This window comes from Xyrauchen texanus, chromosome 43, assembly GCF_025860055.1.
Source record: "Xyrauchen texanus isolate HMW12.3.18 chromosome 43, RBS_HiC_50CHRs, whole genome shotgun sequence".
Lineage (NCBI taxonomy): Eukaryota > Metazoa > Chordata > Actinopteri > Cypriniformes > Catostomidae > Xyrauchen > Xyrauchen texanus.
In genome coordinates this window covers 24,414,455-24,434,292 of record NC_068318.1, presented here as the reverse complement: position 1 = coordinate 24,434,292, position 19,838 = coordinate 24,414,455, and the positions used below count along the sequence as shown (strand labels likewise).

Here is a 19,838-nt window from a genome sequence, read left to right as displayed (position 1 = left end):
TCAATGTAAAATGAGTTGATGTGCCCTGAAGCCCTGTGTAAATGAACATAAATTGAGTTTACATTTGCTTGAAGCTCTGGCTTAAGTAAACTAATCCATGAATATGTTACAATGTTTCAGAAATGACTTTTTACATTCCACACAAGACTCGTTTTAGCTGTATCACATAACCAGGGCATTGATGATGTAATGCTAGATAACATTCCTGTACATTTCTTAAGTTTAGAGGGTTTAGAGATGCTCTTAACATGCTTGTGATCTTGGGTTAAAAAAGTGTTGGGTGATAACCAGCCTTTTTTAAAGAGATAGTTCACCCAAAATTTATTGACTCACCCTTATGTTTTTCCAAACCATTAAGACTTTCTTGCGTGGAACACAAAAGGAGATGTTTGGCAGAATGTTAGCTTCAGTCACCATTCACTTTCCTTGCATATTTCTTCCATACTATGAAAGTGAATGGTGACTGAAACTGAGACTATGTTTCACAGCAGAAAAAAAGTGATAAGGGTAAATAGTAATGATAGAACTTTCATTTTCGGGTGAACTATGCCTTTAAGCTTGAGATTCACAGTATACAGAAATGTAAATTATAGTTAAATACAATCTGAAACAATGCCTTATTATAAAGCATGTTGTGGCATTAAATGTAATCAATGCCATACAGGACGTAAACTGACACTTGTGTCATTGTTAGGCAATGTTCTCTTCTTGAACAGTCTTGCCACCTTTGTGCATAGATCATGAAATGATGTCATTAAACTCCTCCTACACCTCACCTGAACAGAGGGTATGGCCAGACAGAAGCATTCTGTACAGACAGGAAAAAAAAACAAGGAACAGTTACAACCCTGTGGTCTTTCACAGAGAAGGCTTTTTTATATGAAAAAGACAAGTTTAAAAGTGGATCTGGATTAACAATGGATGTCCCAGAGAACTCCCCAGGGATCATGGGGTTGCTGAAAACTTTCGACGCTTCGGAGTTTGGAAGTTGGGAAAAGATTGGCTCAGGCGGCTTTGGACAGGTGTACAAAGTTCGACATATACAGTGGAAAACATGGCTGGCTATCAAGTGCCCACCCAGCCTTCACTCAGATGACAAGTGAGTAGGACTAAGGTTCATTTTTCTGAAAGTTTTTTCTATTTCTCTGCCTATTGAGACTTTAATGGAGTACATTTGGAGTGTGTGTGTGAGTGTGTATTTGACAATCACAGTCATCGGAAGGGCATGTGTGGAGTTTGTTTTTGTGATATATGGAGTCCACAATCCCAGCTAGTTAGGGAATTTGGGAATGTATTACTGGAGATGTTTGTTTTGGTTTCCATTGTATTGTTTTATTTACTTGTTGTATTGTTGTCAAAAATGTGTCGCACTGAAACATGGTCCATTTCTTTTGTATTCAAAACATCAATACCACTTAGTTGCTATTATTGTGTCTCTATTCTTTTCAAATTCATATTTGTTGTCATTACATGCAAAAAAAAGTCCCTCCAAATGTCATCCAGGAACTACTGATAATATGCTGCCTCAAGCCATGGTTATGCCCCCCTCCCCCCACCACCCCCAACTACACACTAACTAACACACATATGTAAAGAGTATACATATGCATATCAGTCAGCCTGTTTCTAAAGACTTGTTAATTACATTTCCAGTAGCCAACTCTTTCCACTTCCACTTGAACTATGTCCCAATGTTACAAGGAGTGGCCGTATGCATGAGCTTTGTTTCCCGGTAAACTTCCATACATAGACCTTAACAAGACCTTTGGTATGCATACAGGTGTTGCATTCACATGCATACAGATTTGTGTCTTTTTTTATATTGTATATTTTTCCCTTTGCATTCTTCATTACTAGTCATCGTATTTTAAGCCAGTTATGCCATGTGAAAATGTACTTTATGCTTAAGTCTTGAGCTGGTTGTCAACTCAATAAAACAGCAGGCAAAAATACCATATGACATTCTCCATGGAATCACAAATTTGGTATACATCAACTTATCTTATTTTAAATGGACAGCTTACCCAAAAAGGAAAATTCTGTCATCCTTAATTCAACCTCATGTTGTTCCAAACTGGTATGATTTTATATCTTATTTGGAACATAAAAGGAGATGTTTGACCAAATATTAGGGTCTGACAGCTTCATTGAATGTAAACAAAATAAATAAAAAAAATAAAATGCAACAAAAGTGGCGACTGTAGCTGTCATTCTGCCTGACATGACATCTTTTGAGTTCCATGAAGGAGAAAAAGTCAGGTTTAGAACAACATAAGGGTGAGTAAATGATGGCAGAATTGGAGTTTTTGGTACCAAAGCACTATTGACACACAATTATTCTAGAAAGTCAATTGCACTCTAGCGTGACCTTTTGTACACAGTCTTACATGTTGACATTGGAATGATTTCCTTTAGGCATAAATGTTTCAAATAGCCTTTGATGAGCTTAATGTATGCATGTTATGTTATTGAGGTCAGTCTTGGTTGATTTTCATGTTTGTATTCTGATCTGTTTATTGGTAAGTGTATATGGAAAGCAAACTAAAGATAGGACACAATGAATCAAAGTCAGCTGACTGCTATTGTTTCTCCATCTATATTGGTTATGTTTCATTACTTCTTACAGGCAAGTGCATAAATATATAGTTTCCCAAGGGTAATATTATAAATTCAGCTCAATTCTGCAACTACTCTGATAACACGAGTAGAATCAGAGCCAGTCCAGAATTAGATCAGGAAGGGACAAATTATTTGACTTTTAGTATACACAAGCATACAAGCAGATCCTTAAAGGGACAGTTTAGCCCTATATAAAAATGATGTCATTATAAACTCACCCATATTTGTTTCAAACCTATATGACTTTATTTCTTCAGTGGAATACAAAGGGAGATGTTAGGCAGAATGTCAGCTTCAGTCACCATTCACTTTAATTGTATTGGGGTGAAAGATGCAATGAAAGTGAATATTCACCTAAAATAACATACTGCCTGACATCTCCTTTTGTGTTGCACAGAAGAAAGTAATGTATGTTTGAATCAACATGAGAGTGATTAAATCATTTTTACGCCTAATTAATTTATGATCAGATATGTTTGAGGTGCAACCCAGTCGCATCCGTTGTCAGATTCTGTTGTAATCTTGCTTATTTTCTTGTAGGACTTGCTTTTATATGAAGATGTCACTTTGTTTCATTGAACAATTATAGGGAAAGATAGGGAATCTGATAGGAATCCTATGCTTGCGGGTTCCCTGTGACCCTCAATATAATGGGTTATCACCGCCTGTGATCTGCAAAGTACATGAATTCTAATTTGCCTCCCCCATCTAAACAGAGCACAGACTTAAAAGCTGGCTTTGTCATCCTGTGCTCTGTCAGGCCTCTGCTTTTGTAGAGTTGCCGAACCGGTCGAGCTGGAACAGTTTTTCCTTTTAAGAAAAAGGGCTTTTGTTTAGCAGAAAAGGGTGGCAGAACAGTGTAAGGGGCAGTAGAGTGGGTAGGATACTGTGAAGCATCCACCTATGCACTGTTTGTTAATTTTCTCACTACTTACCTCCCATTTGTCCATCCCTGTGGACAATGCACTTCTATATAATATTTAATAATACAAATAAAAAATAGTTTTATTTATATTAAAATTCTATTGTTGGTGCTGAATTACGTGGTCCCTTCGACTTGAGCAATAACACACTCACTCAACGAACAAAACGATAAAGGAAGATGCTGACTTCCTGTGATTGGGTGCTATGATTGGCCGTAAGAGATGTTTTAGATGGTGCTGACCATCAAATTTCTTTGTATTTGAATGGAGATTAACCGTTATGGTGAACTGTGTAATTTCTGCACTGCTTGTGCAACTAAATGAAATTGCAAAAATTGTGATAGTTTTAAAACAGATTTTCCGAACACTCTCATTGTCTGCCACTGGTTGGAAAAAAGATGGCTCCACCCTAAACTTGCGGCATTGGTTGAGCCATGTTTTTATAGTGCAACAATTGCAATTTTCAGGGAAATCAATCTACAAATGGCTAACATATTATTGTTTCTGTGCATTAAACTGAGAATAAAAAAATGCCATACAGTACTAATTGAAACACTAGACAATAGTAGATCTTTTAGATGTCCTTAGAGAGTGTGGCCTTCATGAGGCCTACATATCTGACGTATGTGTATCACATCTGACTTCCTAATAATAAAAGGTAGTTGTGTAAGCACAAATAGAACAAAGGAGTCATTCAGCCCCATATCTATCAGCTTTAAAGACTGGAATGTAATTAAAAAGATGCCATCAGATTAATATTCTGTAAACCACTTTAGGTTGTGGGAAAACTATGTTGTGTGAGCTTGAAATCAAGTTTTAGATTTTAAAGGTAATTTTGCCCCTTTGCTAACAACATGGTGTCATTTTTCTATACTCTTACAGACAGAGGATTATATGAGTCAGCTCTGTCGATGGGCTCAGGTCCAATGAGTCTTTATTCCTTCCCTTGTTGTTTTTATACTAATGTACCGCTGTGATTTCTTGATCTTTTTATTTAATGGAGTGTGTTGCTTATAACATATTTTCATGTAATGATGGGATGTTAAATTTAAAGGGACAATTCACCCCAAATTAAAATGTTGTCATCATTTATCATCATTGTTATTCCAAACATGTTTGACTTCTGTGGAACACAAAAAGAGATGTTAGGCAGAATGACAGTCCCTAACATTTCCTTTTGTGTTCCACAAAAGAAAGGCACATGGGTTTGGAACAACATGAGGGTGAGCAAATGATGACAGAATTTAAATGTTTGGCTAAGCTATCCCTTTAATTCTTCATAAAATGGCAAATTGTGTATTTAACATTGCTTCCTGCAGTTGTTTTCTACCGTATTTTATAAAACATAAAGACAAAAAAAATCCACTTATCAGACACGCACACACACACACACACACAAATCCCTCTCCTATAATAATACACAAACAAGATTTACACCCTATTTGAGGTGTGACTAATTGATTGACTGGTTAACTTGTTGTACGTTTAGGGAGCGTGCCGAGCTCTTGGAGGAGGCCAAAAAAATGGAGGCAGCTAAATTCCGCTACATTCTCCCTGTGTACGGTATCTGCATCGATCCACAGGGCCTGGTGATGGAGTATATGGAAACAGGCTCCCTGGAAACCCTGCTGGCCTCAGAGCCTTTGCCCTGGGAACTGCGATTCCGCATCATCCACGAGACATCGGTGGGCATGAACTTCCTGCACTGCATGAATCCGCCACTTCTTCATCTTGACCTTAAACCTGCCAACATCCTGCTGGATGCACACTACCATGTCAAGGTAAGAAAGCACAGGCTACTTCTGGTCTTCAAAAGGTCTTGACTTCTCGCTATAGAGGTGATGATGAACTTATTTGCTGCGCTGATGAGAAATATTAAAGTTAGGAGTAAATCCACCCCCAATATGACTTTCTTTCTTCCTTCAGTGGAACACAAAAGGAGATGTTAGCGGTATGTTAGTCTCAGTCACCATTTATTTTCAATGCATATACAATGAGAGTGAATGGTGGCTGAGGCAAACATTCAGCCTAACTTCTACTTTAGTGTTCCATGGAAGAAAAAAAAGCCATTATGATGAGTAAATAATAACAGTATTTTTATTTTTGGGTGAACTGTCCCTTTAAAAACCCCATGGAATTACTAAAGCAGTTTTCTTTCCTGTGTTGATGTATTTCCCCTCAAAGAGATCATCCCCCTTTTTTCAATAGCCAATTTGCTGTAGTTACATCATAGCCATGATGAATCCTGATTTGCTATTTGCTAGTCAGTTGGAACTCATATTGGGGGAGTGACTTTCTCATTCTATAGCTCATTTGATTGGACAAAAATCTGTGTAATGTAAGATGATTCATCAGTAAATTTGGTCAGCATTTCCAGAAGAGAAAGAATGTAAATTTTAAATGTGTGTAGCTCCTAAAAATACATTTGGTCATCAAGGAGTGCCCTAGCATGGATTCGAAGCTAATAAACATGAATTTAAAGCCACTAAACTCTCATTTTGTTTTCATATGGAATTAAAAATGTTCTTTATGAAAGGATTTGTTTGTTGGGATCAAAATAATGAAGTTTGATGATTTCACACAAATAGCAGAGAGACTGAGCCGAGGTGGAAAAGATAAACAATAACTCTCTGGTTTAAATTTTTCATGTTCTTGAAAACACCCTGTCGACATGACGTATTTTATCTTAATCTAAAGTTGACTGCGGAAGAACAGTTTAAATCTCTGTCATGTCAGATCATTGTGCAGGAAAGTTCATCAGGATTTCACAAGCTACGAGGGGGTAGGGGGAAGGGCACATGTATTATTTTCCTTTCATAGTCCCTACATACTATTCCAGAAAATTCCCTGAGGGTTGAAAAGCTTTCCCATGCATTATCCCATTTATATCCAGCCTTCCCATGGATGAGTAAGCAGGTGTCACGAGGGATGGGTGGGAATCGACGTCTTGGGTTGAAAAGGCTGGATATAAAAACGTATCCTGGACCAGTCTGAACAAGCTAAAGCAAGGCACTGTTAATGAAGGGCTGGCACACACCTGCCTACATATGCGTGCACACATTTACAGACAAATTAGGGCTTCCCCGCCTTGTAGGGCACGGCAACATGTTCTTTTGGAAAAATCTCCTTAAGCTTTTCGCTGAGTACTTTCTCCTATCCTACATTAATATGCAGCATTAACTATAAATAATTTGTTCGTTGATATCCCCTACAAGTGTAAACGCTGTGGTTCTGTGTTGATATCAGAACATTACTTTTTATGTTTGAGTGTCCAGACAAGCCCTGCATTGGCTTAACCAATGGCATGCGTTTGGGGGCAAGGCTCTCTGTTTGTCCGACCAATAGCAGGTGGGTGGGGAGTTTGAGAAACCTGTTTGAAATAAGACATAATTTTTTGCATTTCTGTTTGAAAATGATACACTTAACCTTTAGAGAACACCTAAACAAAACGAGGTTATTTAAAAAAACAATAATATTACAAGCATCAAATAAAAAAGGCAACTTTAACAATTGCTAATTTCCTTTTGTTTTCTAGATTTCAGACTTTGGCTTAGCTAGGTGGAACGGTTTTGCTAGGAACGATGATATTAGCCGTGACGGGTTCTGTGGGACCATTGCCTACCTCCCTCCAGAGCGGATTATCGAAAAAGATCGAATCTCTGACACTAAACATGATGTGTACAGGTCAGCCATTTTTTTATTGTTAGTTTCATACATACTGTGAGAAATGGGAGTTTTGTTATGTACTAGAATGCCAACTGTAGTTATTTTGTACATTGTAAGATAAATCAAACGTGTATGGATAGGTGACTCATAATGTGTCCATGAGCTTTTTTATCAGCAAGACTTTAGGTTAAAAGTGTATTTTCTTATGTCCTGTAACTGGTCTCCATTTGTAATTGCATTTTGGCCTTCACTAGTTCATATTAGATAGATTTTTCAAAGTCACCAAATGGTGTTTAAAACAGTTTTAGATGGGGGTACAGTGGGTCACACTGAAGAGTATTTCACATCAGCTATTCATATATCAATCAGATCAGCTTCTGTTGGTCAAATTTCATGTTTAAGTGTATGTTGTCTAACAAATATGTGTTGTTCCACAGTTTTGCAATAGTTATCTGGGGAATTCTCACACAGAAGAAACCTTATCAAGGTAAGTCTAGAGTCCATGTGACTCAGTAGTGTTTATTGAATATAAAATGTCTAGACACCGTTATTAATATTCTTGTTTATTATGTGCTCAATCATATTCTGAAATCCATATCCCACACTGATTTTTGGCATTTAGATTCAAAACATTTCGACAATTATATGGATTACCGTGTCTTAACCTGATTGGCACTGAATGAGTGCCTATGGGTGTTCCTAGGGAGATGTGCTCATCTGGTTGTGGTCTCCAGGTTAATCTGCAGGGCCAGGGAAGAAAAAAATAGATAGCCTGCCTTTAATAGTAACAACTGTTTACAAGAATTAAATGTGAAAGAATTACAATAAAAACAGCCTTCTTGTCACGAGGCAAAGTACTGTTGTTTCTGGCAGCTGTGAATGAAATCAATTATCTGCCAAACATTCCTTCCATACCCATTAAAAATACCTATGCAAATTCTTCATGTTCATATATTTCCACATGGTTTAAATAACAGGATATTAAATTAGCTGCCTATGTTTGCATTTTGACTTCAATGGCAGACCCCGAGTGCTGATAAAATTATCTCCTAAACAAAATGAAGTGTTAGTAATTGTTTTCTGGTCTTATGGAAATATTCTCCTCACGATCTTATTGAAAATTTTGTTTGTCTTTCTATTTTTGGATGAATCGCATGATGGCTTCCAAGAACATGCTTAGATCATATTACACACCAAAATGCAAAGAAAAAATAATCATTTTTAAAAGGAAGTTTCTGTAATCATTTACTCGACCCTCATGTTGTTCTAAACCTGTATGACTCGCTTTCTTACATGGAACACAAAAGGAGATATTAGACTAAATGTTAGCCTCATTCACTATTCACTTTTATTGTATGGAGAGAAAAAAGTTCTGGAGTGAAATATGACCATATTAAATTCTTAGCAATTGTGTAAATTATGTGTCTTAGTCTTCTAATTTCACTTGATTGTGTTTTGTGGCAAGTACAAGAATGCTGCTTATTTGCTGTGGCTGTTTCATAGGGGAGAATAACATCCTGCACATCATGGTGAAGGTTGTGAAGGGGGTTCGTCCAGATCTGGGGCTTATTCCCCGCAGTCGACCACAGGCCTGCTCAGGGTTCCTGTCCCTCATGCAGAAGTGCTGGGCACTTTCCCCAGAGGCCAGACCCAGTTTTCAAGGTGAGTGTCGCTTTGATCTGACATCATGCTGCTATTGAACATGACCTGCTGACTCACAGGAAACAGTGTTGCATTGCAACAATGATTTGACAGAATATGGATAACACTGGGTTAATAAGATGCCCTGTGACAGGATTCTACAGTGTGGGGATTTTCTTTGGTTAAACAATCTATTATTTTCTCTACAGTAATACTTAAAATGTATTAATGTGTTTACATTATATAGCAAAATACTCACCCTTGTGCCATCCTAGATGTGTATGAATTTCTTTCTTCTGCTGAACTCAAATGAAGAGTTATAGAAGAATTTCTCAGCTCTGTAGGTCCATACAATGCAAGTGAATGGGTGCCAAAATGTTGTTGCTCCAAAAAGCACATAATGACATATAAAAGATATCCATACATCTCCATAAAACAGATCAACATTTAAGTCTTTTTTTGCTAGAAATTCTTCTCCCTGCACAGTAGGGGCGATATGCATGAAGAATGTGAATTACCAAAAAAAAAAACACACACACAAGAAAAAAAGTGAAAGTGAAAATTAAAGTTGAGATTGACTGAGCAGGGATGATCATTTATAATAAAAAAGGACTTAAATGTTGGTCTGTGTCTTACCTGTCCACACCTGTCATATCACTTATGGAGACATTGTTTTAACCACTGGAATTTTATTGCTTACTTTTATGCTGATTTATGTGATTTTGGGAGCTTTTGGGAATGGCACTTGTGTTGTATGGACTAAAAGAGCTTCATTTGTGTTCAGCAGATGAAAGAAAGTCATACACATCTGGGATTTCATGAGGACAAGTAAATGATGAGAGAATTTTCATTTTTGGGTGATTCCTTTATGCAATTGTATAAATGATTTGTCATGGTCTTTTTGTAATTTTACTTGATTTTGTTGTGTGGCATATACACTAATGCTACTTAATTAGGTGTAGTTTGTTTAAAATTATAAAACAATAGATGTACTGTTTAGAATTGAGACTTTGGATTTAAAAATTAAGGATTTGGACACTTGGAGGGCCTGGGTACTTCAGTGGTAAAGATGCTGGCTACCACCCCTGGAGTTCGCTAGTTGGAATCCCAAGGCATGCTGAGTGACACCAGCTAGATCTCCTAAGCAACCAAATTGGCCAGAATGCTAGGGAGAGTAGAGTAACATGGGGTAACCTCCTCGTTATCGCTATTATGTGGTTCGCTCTCAGTGGGGCGTGTGGTGAAGTGGGCATGGATGAGGTGAAGCCTCCACACGCGCTATGTATCCGTGGCAGCACGCTCAACAAGCCACGTGATAAGATACGCGGGTTGACGGTCTCGGACGCTTAGGCAGCTGGGATTCATCCTCCGCCACCCAGATTGAGGCGAATCACTACGCCATCACGAGGACTTAATGCACATTGGGAATTGGGCATGCCAAATTGGGAGAAAAAGGGATTTGGACACTTTCTGGTTTTCAAACGTAGGACATTGTAGGACATTCTCTGCAAGGAGACTTCATGTTTGCATGTTCCCCTTGGTTTTATGTTGTCAATGGAATGACGTTCAGAATTATTTTTTTTTGAGTGACATTTTTTTAGTACCCAAAGGTGTCCAAGTGTATTTTGGTGTACCGTATGTGTAACATTGCTTGCTGTTTCATATAGAGATTACTTCAGAGGCTGAGGAGCTTTGCACCAAACCCAATGAGGAGTCAAGAGCTTCAATTTCTTCAGAACCAGAATCCCCCTGCCTTGCCAGAGCCAGTGAGCAGGTAACATCAGGACACACAATATCTCCATGAATGAATGTTTACAAGTAGTCAGTCCACATCAGGTCATATATCTGATTGATCTCTTCCCCAGTTAATGTGATTTAATAGAGTTTTTCCAGCCAGTTATTTAAGTATGAGTCACTTAGATTTGTTTTTTACATACGTACAATATGGTTTAGGTAGTTTAGACTTCCTTTACCTCAGGTATTAAGTAACCCTTTGGTATTTGTCTGTGTTCGTCAAAGTACATTGCTTAAATGTTTTATCAAGGTGATGATATTTCTTTAGCATTGTTTAACTAGAAATCTTTTGTTTTTTCCTCTGTAAAGTTATGTAATAGTTTATTCTGAGAACAATACCCAGTTTTTCATTTATCAAAAATTATGCATCAGTCTGAATTACTGTCAGGGATTTATTCATTAATAATCCAGATGGTTCACTCAGGTCAACACCTCAATATGCTTTGTAGATTCTGCATTTTTTTACATCTTTCAGTTTTCCCACGCTCATGGAAAACCTGAAAATATCAGGGAATTTCTTTTAGTTTCTTTAGTGAATGTATTTTTATCTAGTCTGCTCTTAAAATATTTTGTTGGCTAAATACAGCTATATTCAGTGGCCAGATTTTGTGGTTTTTGTCTTATTAGACATTTGTACACTAATAAGTATAATCATCTAAATCTATTAATTCCTAGGATTGGCAGCTGACATAAAAATGGAAAACCGGACATAAAATCTCTATAAAAGTAATCTCTGCAAAATAAGCAGAAATCTCTAATAAAAGCAAGCTAACAGGCTACATGCATTAGGGCTACTTTGTCAGAAGGTGGTGTGGCGTAGGGGTCAAAATATCTGGGCTGATAACCAATAGCTTGTAGGTTCGAACGTTACAAAGGGGTGTTCCATTAGATACCACAATTGTACTCTTGAGTAAGAAGTTGTTCCGGGGGAACTGTTCTTGTAGTAAATGTAGTACTGTAACCTGCTTTTAAAGGGGTCATGACATGAGAAACCAAATTTGCCTTGATCTTTTGGTATATAAGAGGTCTTTGTATCATTAAAACGTCCTGCAAGTTTCATATTTTAAGACGTCCTCCCCATTCTAAACGAATCATTTATTTAATCAAGCTCAAAATACAGCTCGTTCTGGATTCATGGTTAGAAGTGACGTGACGGTTAGAAGTGACGTACCAGCGTTTGCATATGACCGCCTCCAGCACAAGATAACTATGCTTTAAGCGCAAGACAACTACGCTCATTTCAGTATCGCCGTCGCCTCACAAGTGTTCAGTCGATGGACAGCGAGCTCTGACAGAGACTACTTGTGCACAGGAAAATTACGATGCCACACAGATGTGCTGTTCCTGGCTGTGGTCAAACAAAACCTCTGAATAAGCTGCCGAAAGATCCAGACGTCAGGGAAAAATGGATGCAGTTTATTTTTTGCGGACGTCCCAGTCACGGCAGTGTTAACTTAAGCGTTTGTTCTGTACATTTTAAGGATGACTGTTTTGAGAACAAATCTCAATAGGATGCTGGCTTTGCCAGAAAACTGTTGCTCAAAGATAAGTCCGTGCCGACAATTCTGGGAACAACGACGACGCAAACTGTAAGTAATCTATTTTAAACTTTAAACTACTTTTTAAAGCGCAATTTCATTCATTATGAATAATCACAGTGTTTTTACTTAGTTTACTTGCATATTGTTCTGGCTGGGGCGTCAATAATTGATACATAGGCACTGACGTTAGCCAATCATAACAGTGGGCGTTAACACTGAAGTCTTAAATGGAAAACGCCCCCAAAACAGACTGTTTGAATCAGAGGATGAGAAACAGGGTGGGAAAAGGTCATAAATCACTAGATTTTAAAAGTTTTTCTTAAAAAAAAAATATATTAATACTATAATTGCACCTAAGGGAACATAATAATACAATAAAAAAACCCATGTCATGACCCCTTTAAACATCTGGTTGGTAACTGCTTTCTTGCATTCCATTTGTAATGGTCTAATTGATGGTCTAAGTTTAATTGATTTTCTCTTACAAACAATCTGATGTTTTTCTTTACATGCAGACAAACAACCAAAAGCCAGTGAGGCCGAAGTCAGAAGTCATGTCATCTGAGAAAGACTACAGCCTGTCTGAGCTGCTGAGTCAGATTGACTCTGGGCTCTCTCGCAGTTTTAGCAATGTCAAAGAGGAATCCCTTGAGAGCAAAGACAACACCAGTAAGAGACTCTCAGGCATCTCCTCTGTGGATTCAGCTTTCTCATCCCAAGGCTCCATTACATTGTCCTTTGAGAAGGAAAATGTGAATGGTAAGAAAAATGTCACACTGGCATCTGGCCTGTGTGGTTTTTTTTTATAGAATGTCTTTCTAGTAATGATATATATATATATATATATATAGTTTTGCTTTTATTTATATTTTTTGTGTACCGGTAGTTTTGTTTTGCATTTTGTTTTTAGTTTTGATTAATTTTTTTTTTATATAGTTTTGTTTTGCTGTATTTTTATTTTATTATATAGGCTATTTAGATTTATTTAATATTTCCTTTTTATGTTTTGATTTATTTAGATTTTTTGGATTTTTTTCTGTTTTATAGTTTTGTTTTGCATTGATTTGCTTCTAATGTTTAAGCTTATTGTGATTTTCTTTTATATTTTTATGTATTTAATTTTTTCCTTTTATGTTTTGATTTATTTTGTTTTACATTGATTTGTTTTTCTTTTCTATTATATTTTAAATGTATTTTGTTTTTAGCTTTTGTTGTATTGATGTATCTGAAAAGATTACATGTCCTATGAATATACACAAATGTTTCACTGTGCTGTGTTTCTGTGTCACTTTAGACTCCAGTGAGTTACAGAAGAAGAAGCTTTGTGAAGCCATTCGTACTGAGGATATTGCCAAACTCATGAAGATCCTCCAGCCACAAGATGTTGACTTGCTCTTGGACAGTGGTAGCAATTTGCTTCACTTCGCTGTGGGACTTGCTAATGAGGAAGCAGTTAAATTTCTGCTACTTAGCAACTGCAACCCTAATTTGTCCAACATCCACGGAGCTACTCCCCTCCACCTAGCCGCTGAGAAGCGGCTGAAGGGTGTGGCTGAGATTCTCTTGGGCCGCAAGACAACCAACGTCAACGCAAAGGACGAGGACCAGTATACACCTCTGCACTTCGCAGCCCAGAATGGTGATGAGGCCCTGACTCGTTTACTTCTAGACCGCTGTGCCTCTATTAATGAAGTAGATGCCCAGGGTCGCACACCGACACATATCGCCTGTCATCACGGACAGGAGAACGTGGTGAGGGTTTTGCTTAGTCGTGGAGCTGACGTCCACGTGAAAGGTAAAGATGACTGGACAGCACTACACCTGGCTGCCTGGAAAGGCCATCTTGGAATTGTGAAGCTCTTGGTGAAGCAAGCTGGTGCTGATGTTGATGGACAAACATCAGACGGGCGTACGCCGCTCCATCTGGCGTCTCAAAGGGGCCATTATCGAGTGGCACGGATTCTGGTGGAGCTTGGTGCTAACGTGCACCTGACATCTGATGGCCTCCACAGTCCACTTCACATAGCAGCAGAAACGGGCCACACCAGCACTTCAAGGCTGCTGGTAAAACACGGCGCCGACATTCAAAGCCAAACGGCGAATGGCTGCACGGCCTTGCATCTGGCTGCCCAGAAAGGCCACCTGCCCACTGTTAAAATGCTTCTCGCCGAGGGTGCTGACCCGCAGAGTGCCAACCACGCCCATCGCACACCATGCCACCTGGCAGCAGAAAACGGTCAATGCGAGATCCTCAAAGAGCTTCTGCAGGATTGCCCTAAAGTCGCTCAAGCTCAAGACGAGAATGGCTTCACGCCACTTCACCTGGCCGTACAAGGTGGCTACAAAGACGTAATTTGCGTCCTGCTTGAACATGGCACCAATACAGCACCGCTCTCTCCGCAACCTACTCGGGAGTCAACGCTAGAGGAGACATCTGAATCTGAGCCGGAGAGTCCGAACCCTCTCACCCCCACAAATCTTCAGAGGAAAGTGGTTGTTCTGAAACTGACCAATTATAAAAGCAATGATGACATACGATTCCCTGTAGACTCACTGTGTGGATCGGCTCCTTGTTGAGGGCCCTACTGGGGCTTGAGGCCTCACAGACTCTGAAGAACTTTTTTCAAGCTCTATGTTTCATTGACACTTTCTCCCTCTACTTAAAGAGATAGTTCACACAAAAATTGTAATTCTGTTATTTTTTACTCACCTGTTACGTTGTTCCAGACTCATTTCTTTCATGGAACACAAAAGGTGAATTTATTTGACCTTTTTTTAAAAGTGTTCCAATACCACTCATGCTTAAAAGCCTTGTGTGAGGAATAGACCAAAATTAGTTGTTAGCAAGGCTGGTACCTTAGCAAGCATGGACCACTTTTATTATACCTTTATGGTGCATTTTTTACATTTTGGTGCTGAGTAAATGATGACAAATTTTTCATTTTTGGTGGAACTATTCCTTTAACATTCTTTCTTTATTATAAAGAATAATAAATGCTGGAAAAAAGGGACTCTTAATATCCAAAGGGACTTACTGTACATATTGTAATTATTTGGTTGTGGCCAATCAGAATATTGACAGGTACTTTTTCCAAGGGTTTTGGCCTCTTGTCAGCTTTCCTCCTTGATAAAAGAGTTAATTTGTGATTGGAAATGCATTTATGTATATATAAGTATCTTACTATTATTATTGTTACCAGAGGACAGTGATGGTTAATGCAGCCTCAAGCAAAACTTTTACAACACCCAAAACTATTTCAGAGATCTGAGGTATTTTAGAAATTTTAGAGTATAGAAATATTAGAATAAGCTAATCCTCTGAATACCAGTCAAAACGTACATTATTCAACATTCTTCACTGTTATGACTACTGATAATATAAAGGTAAATAGCAATGCTGTTAGGCCAATTATATTATTAAAATGGTTGAGTTTCTTTATAAAGATGAGTGTTTATAGAGTAATTTGGCGCTTTCCATGGGAACAGTGCCTGAGGGGGATCACAGGTGTGGGTAGACTGTATGGGGGGAGGACTACATCCCATATACCCTCATGTTCAGACCATCAGCTCATTCCTGAGACCACTTTATCTTTTCATCACTCTTTAAATGCCTTTTTTTTATGCCAGGGGGAGCGTATGTGTCATTACCCCTCATTTAAGAAGCACTGCCGAAAACAAGGAACCTGTTAATTGCTAGGTCTTAAAAATCTGTTTGTAGAGGGCCATGGAACTGTTGAATTCTGGGTAATAAGAGGCTTTTGTCTGTGTTAGTATCCACACATCTGTATCTGTACAAACTAAATCTTCCATAGCAAGGAAGCCAGTCATCTGAAGTCAACACCACGTCTAGGCTTCACTTTGACTTCTATAATTGGTTGATAAAGCTGCCTTGTCCTCTTCTTTTTGTACACAAAAAAGATATTTGTCATGTATTAATTGTGTTTGCACAGTTTTATATTTGCACACTTTTTATATTTTATGGAAAATTAAAGTTCATCACATGTATTTAAAATATCTGTTGTCAGTCGTTGCTTTTTGGATGCCAAAATATGTTTAAGGAAGCATTTTAAAATAAGTCTCATGGAGTTCTGTGCTTCAACAAAAAGGAAACTCTAAATGGATGATCTCACAAAACCAGTCAAGAACATCTCTGGCTCATATGTCACCCCAAATATAAAACAATATTTGATTCTCTGAAATGTTGAGAATCTTTATTAGGGCAGAGCAGGGCTGGTTGTCTACAGGGGTTAGATGGCACATAATTAATTTCATAAAAGTGAAACAAATAAATATTTACATTCTTGCCCTATACTGATTGATCCTACCTGTTAGAGGAAGACATCTTTCAGTTTAGAATGTAAACAAAAATTAAACCCCTCTGCTAAAACAAATTACAGAAATAATAGAGAAATATTTTTTAAATTAATTCATTTTAGTTAATGATGGGCTATACAGCTATCAGCTATATTTTGCTGCAATATTTGTAAACCTGTTATAAGCTATCCTAGCTGGCTATAACATAATTTGCAAAAAGTCTGTGAGTGTGTGTGTGTGAGTGTGTGTGTGTGTGTGTCTACACAGAGACACACAAAAAAGTTAACAAAATATAATTAAACAATGTATCATTATTGTTATACAAACACATGATCAAGTCAAGCCAATGATGTAATTAGTTATATACTGTATATTAAATAATATTAATATTATAATCATTATTCATATTTATTAAATGTGTTGAGCTCTGTCCTTGTTTCAAATAAAATGTGTTTTCTGTATGTTGCTTCTCTCTTCAAACTATTTTAATACTGTGACAACTAACCCCACAACCTTTACCAAACATCCCCAATATGGGGTTATGCACAACATAACTTTAATCATTCATAAATAAAAGTCAATAAATATTTGATGATATATATATATATATATATATATATATATAGAGAGAGAGAGAGAGAGAGAGAGAGAGAGAGAGAGAGATTTCACTCAAAAACAGACATTCATATTATGTCATTTAGAACAAGTAAGAACAACATCTATGTGCTGTGGTTTCTTTGGAAAAGTCTCTGCTTCTCATCAGAAGAGGGACAGACAACTCATAAAAACAGATGTCACACTGTCAGTGTGGAACCGACAGACTGGAGAAAATGAAAAATGTGTACATTTTCAACCATTCTAAATATATGGAAGCATGGAAACGTTCCAAAACAGGAAAAACATCAGCCTTAAAACAATCCTGTACTGCCCATACCCCCAACACTTCATTATCTTACAGAGTCAGCAGCAAGTAGGACTTGTCTCACAGGTTTTTTGGATGCTGGCATTTAAATGAGCAGGAACAGGCTTGATCATGCACACACATATACACGTACAAACATCACTCAGCAGATAGGAGAGTGGGTGTTTGCAGAGAGCTGATGAATTCATTGATTGATGAGTGAATGTCAGACATGTGCAGCACACAAGCTCACATGCATGCAGTTGTACACTCACTGTTGATCTAATGAAAGTTACTCATTGACTAGGTCTGCACACAGAAAAGAGCTGAATAATACAAGTACAATACTGTCAGCTACTCACTTATTGTATAAACTTCAGCTGAGAATTGTCCTACCAAGGTTGAGATCTGTCCTCAGAATTATTGTGAAGTGTTAAAATTGAACAGATTAAAATAATTTTGTACATATAGGCTAAAGCTGTATTTGTGCGTAAAACTTTATTCTCTTTCAATTTCAACTTAGATAAGAATAGTTTAATACCATATACTGGTAATTCAAAAGCTTTCTATTCTACCAAACATAGACAATTATTAAATTGAATTGGTCAATAATAATACAAATAATAATAAAATGTTTTAGCAAGCTTCTGAACAGGGTGATGTCAGGGTGAGTAATACACTGTCAAGCCTTGAACATACAGGTGTTACCTTAAGGACGGCATGTTACGAGACGTGTGCAAGATCTAACATGAATTACATTCTTTTTATCTGACTACACAAATAAATCAGCCTAGCGGTCTCACACTCCAACACCCCACCTTGTGGAAAGTCTGTGAAATATTGTTGGCCATAGATAGATAGATAGATAGATAGATAGATAGATAGATAGATAGATAGATAGATAGATACTTGTTTAACCCTTAAATGCATGGGTTTTAACATTAACATTACATTATTACAGACTCGTCACATATATCTATCACAAATGGATCTACTAAATGCCAGATGATGTCACATTTTTCAACCATTTTCAAGACAATTACAAAATAATAGAATAAAATACATATTAATATATTAATATATTTTGATATTTTATTTTTCAAATGTCAAAGAGATAATGCAACAAATATAGAACAGGAAATGGAAATGAAATGAGACACAACTGGCTGTCAAACACATATTGAGCTACACTGAACACATTAGTTACACATAAGTAACACTTTTTGAGTCTAAGACACACAACATACATAATTTCAATTGTACACCCAAATGACAGTAGTCATATCATACTGTTCATGTGTTGTACTTGCTATAGTTTACTTCCACGTTGGGCCAAATAGCAATGCCAAATGTACAGTAAACCAAGTCAATCACTGAACCATCAACATCAGCGCCACCTTGAGGAACAAACAGCATGTTTGTAATACTGCATGAACTGTATGCATATGAAATACTGATAATTCACCATTGTCACACAGAAAATCTAAATTAACGTGATATACAGTAGTTATTTATATGAATATTAGTAGTCCCAATTTGTCTTGAAATAAACAAAGAAATAGATTTCCTGTGATAGTAAATGTATATAGATATGAAATAATCATAAAAATATAATTTATGGAAGTGTAAAAAAGTGTCACTACTTTATATCTCAGGTCTTTAATGGCTCCATCCACTAACAATGGTAATCAAGCAGTTATAAAATTCAATAAAATAAAAAAAAAAATAAAAATATATATATATATATATATATATATATATATATATATATATATATATATATATATATATCCTTTTTTTGTTTTGTTACACTATTCAGAAGAGTAAGGTTGAGGAATACTAAAGAGGTGTGGGCATAACTGCATAACATGGATGATGTACAGGAGGTGGAATAAGTTCCCAGGTCACTAAAGACCCGAGGTGTGTTTTAAGGGTTAATATTTAGGTACACATAATTCTAAAATAAATAAACAAAAAATACAATTAATAAATATTTTACACATACTTTAAATAAATAAATAAATAAATAAATAGTATTATGCTAACTTAACAAAATAAATACATATTGAAGTATCTATACTAACTTTAAACAAACAAACAAACAAATACATTTTCAAAATAAGGAAGAGATATTTTGATAAAAATAATAATCATAATTTGTGAATTTATGGTAATGTGTGTAAATTGTGGATAGTGTTCATTGTATATCTTTCTATGAAAAGCTTTTTATGGCCTCTTATTAAAAAGGTTCTGATTTGTTTTTTTAATATATATATATATATATATATATATATATATATATATATATATATATATATATATATATTTTTTATTTATGATGTGAAATAATGCTTGAGTAAATGTTGCAGAATCTTCTCTGGACAGAGGTTGATGCCCCAACTGTATTACTGCAGGAAGTAACTACATCATTGTATGCAG

General features: G+C 36.7%; 1 protein-coding gene across 1 annotated transcript; it reads left to right on the top strand.

The window, feature by feature from the left end:
- The first annotated feature begins 801 nt into the window (after positions 1-801).
- Positions 802-16,184, top strand: ripk4 (receptor-interacting serine-threonine kinase 4). The gene is made up of 8 exons (XM_052116666.1): positions 802-1,099; positions 5,032-5,323; positions 7,078-7,226; positions 7,646-7,695; positions 8,712-8,870; positions 10,517-10,623; positions 12,700-12,943; positions 13,479-16,184. The coding sequence occupies exons 1-8, from the start codon at positions 918-920 to the stop codon at positions 14,759-14,761; spliced, it is 2,466 nt and encodes an 821-aa protein (XP_051972626.1). The 5' UTR covers positions 802-917; the 3' UTR covers positions 14,762-16,184.
- Positions 16,185-19,838: the final 3,654 nt, after the last annotated feature.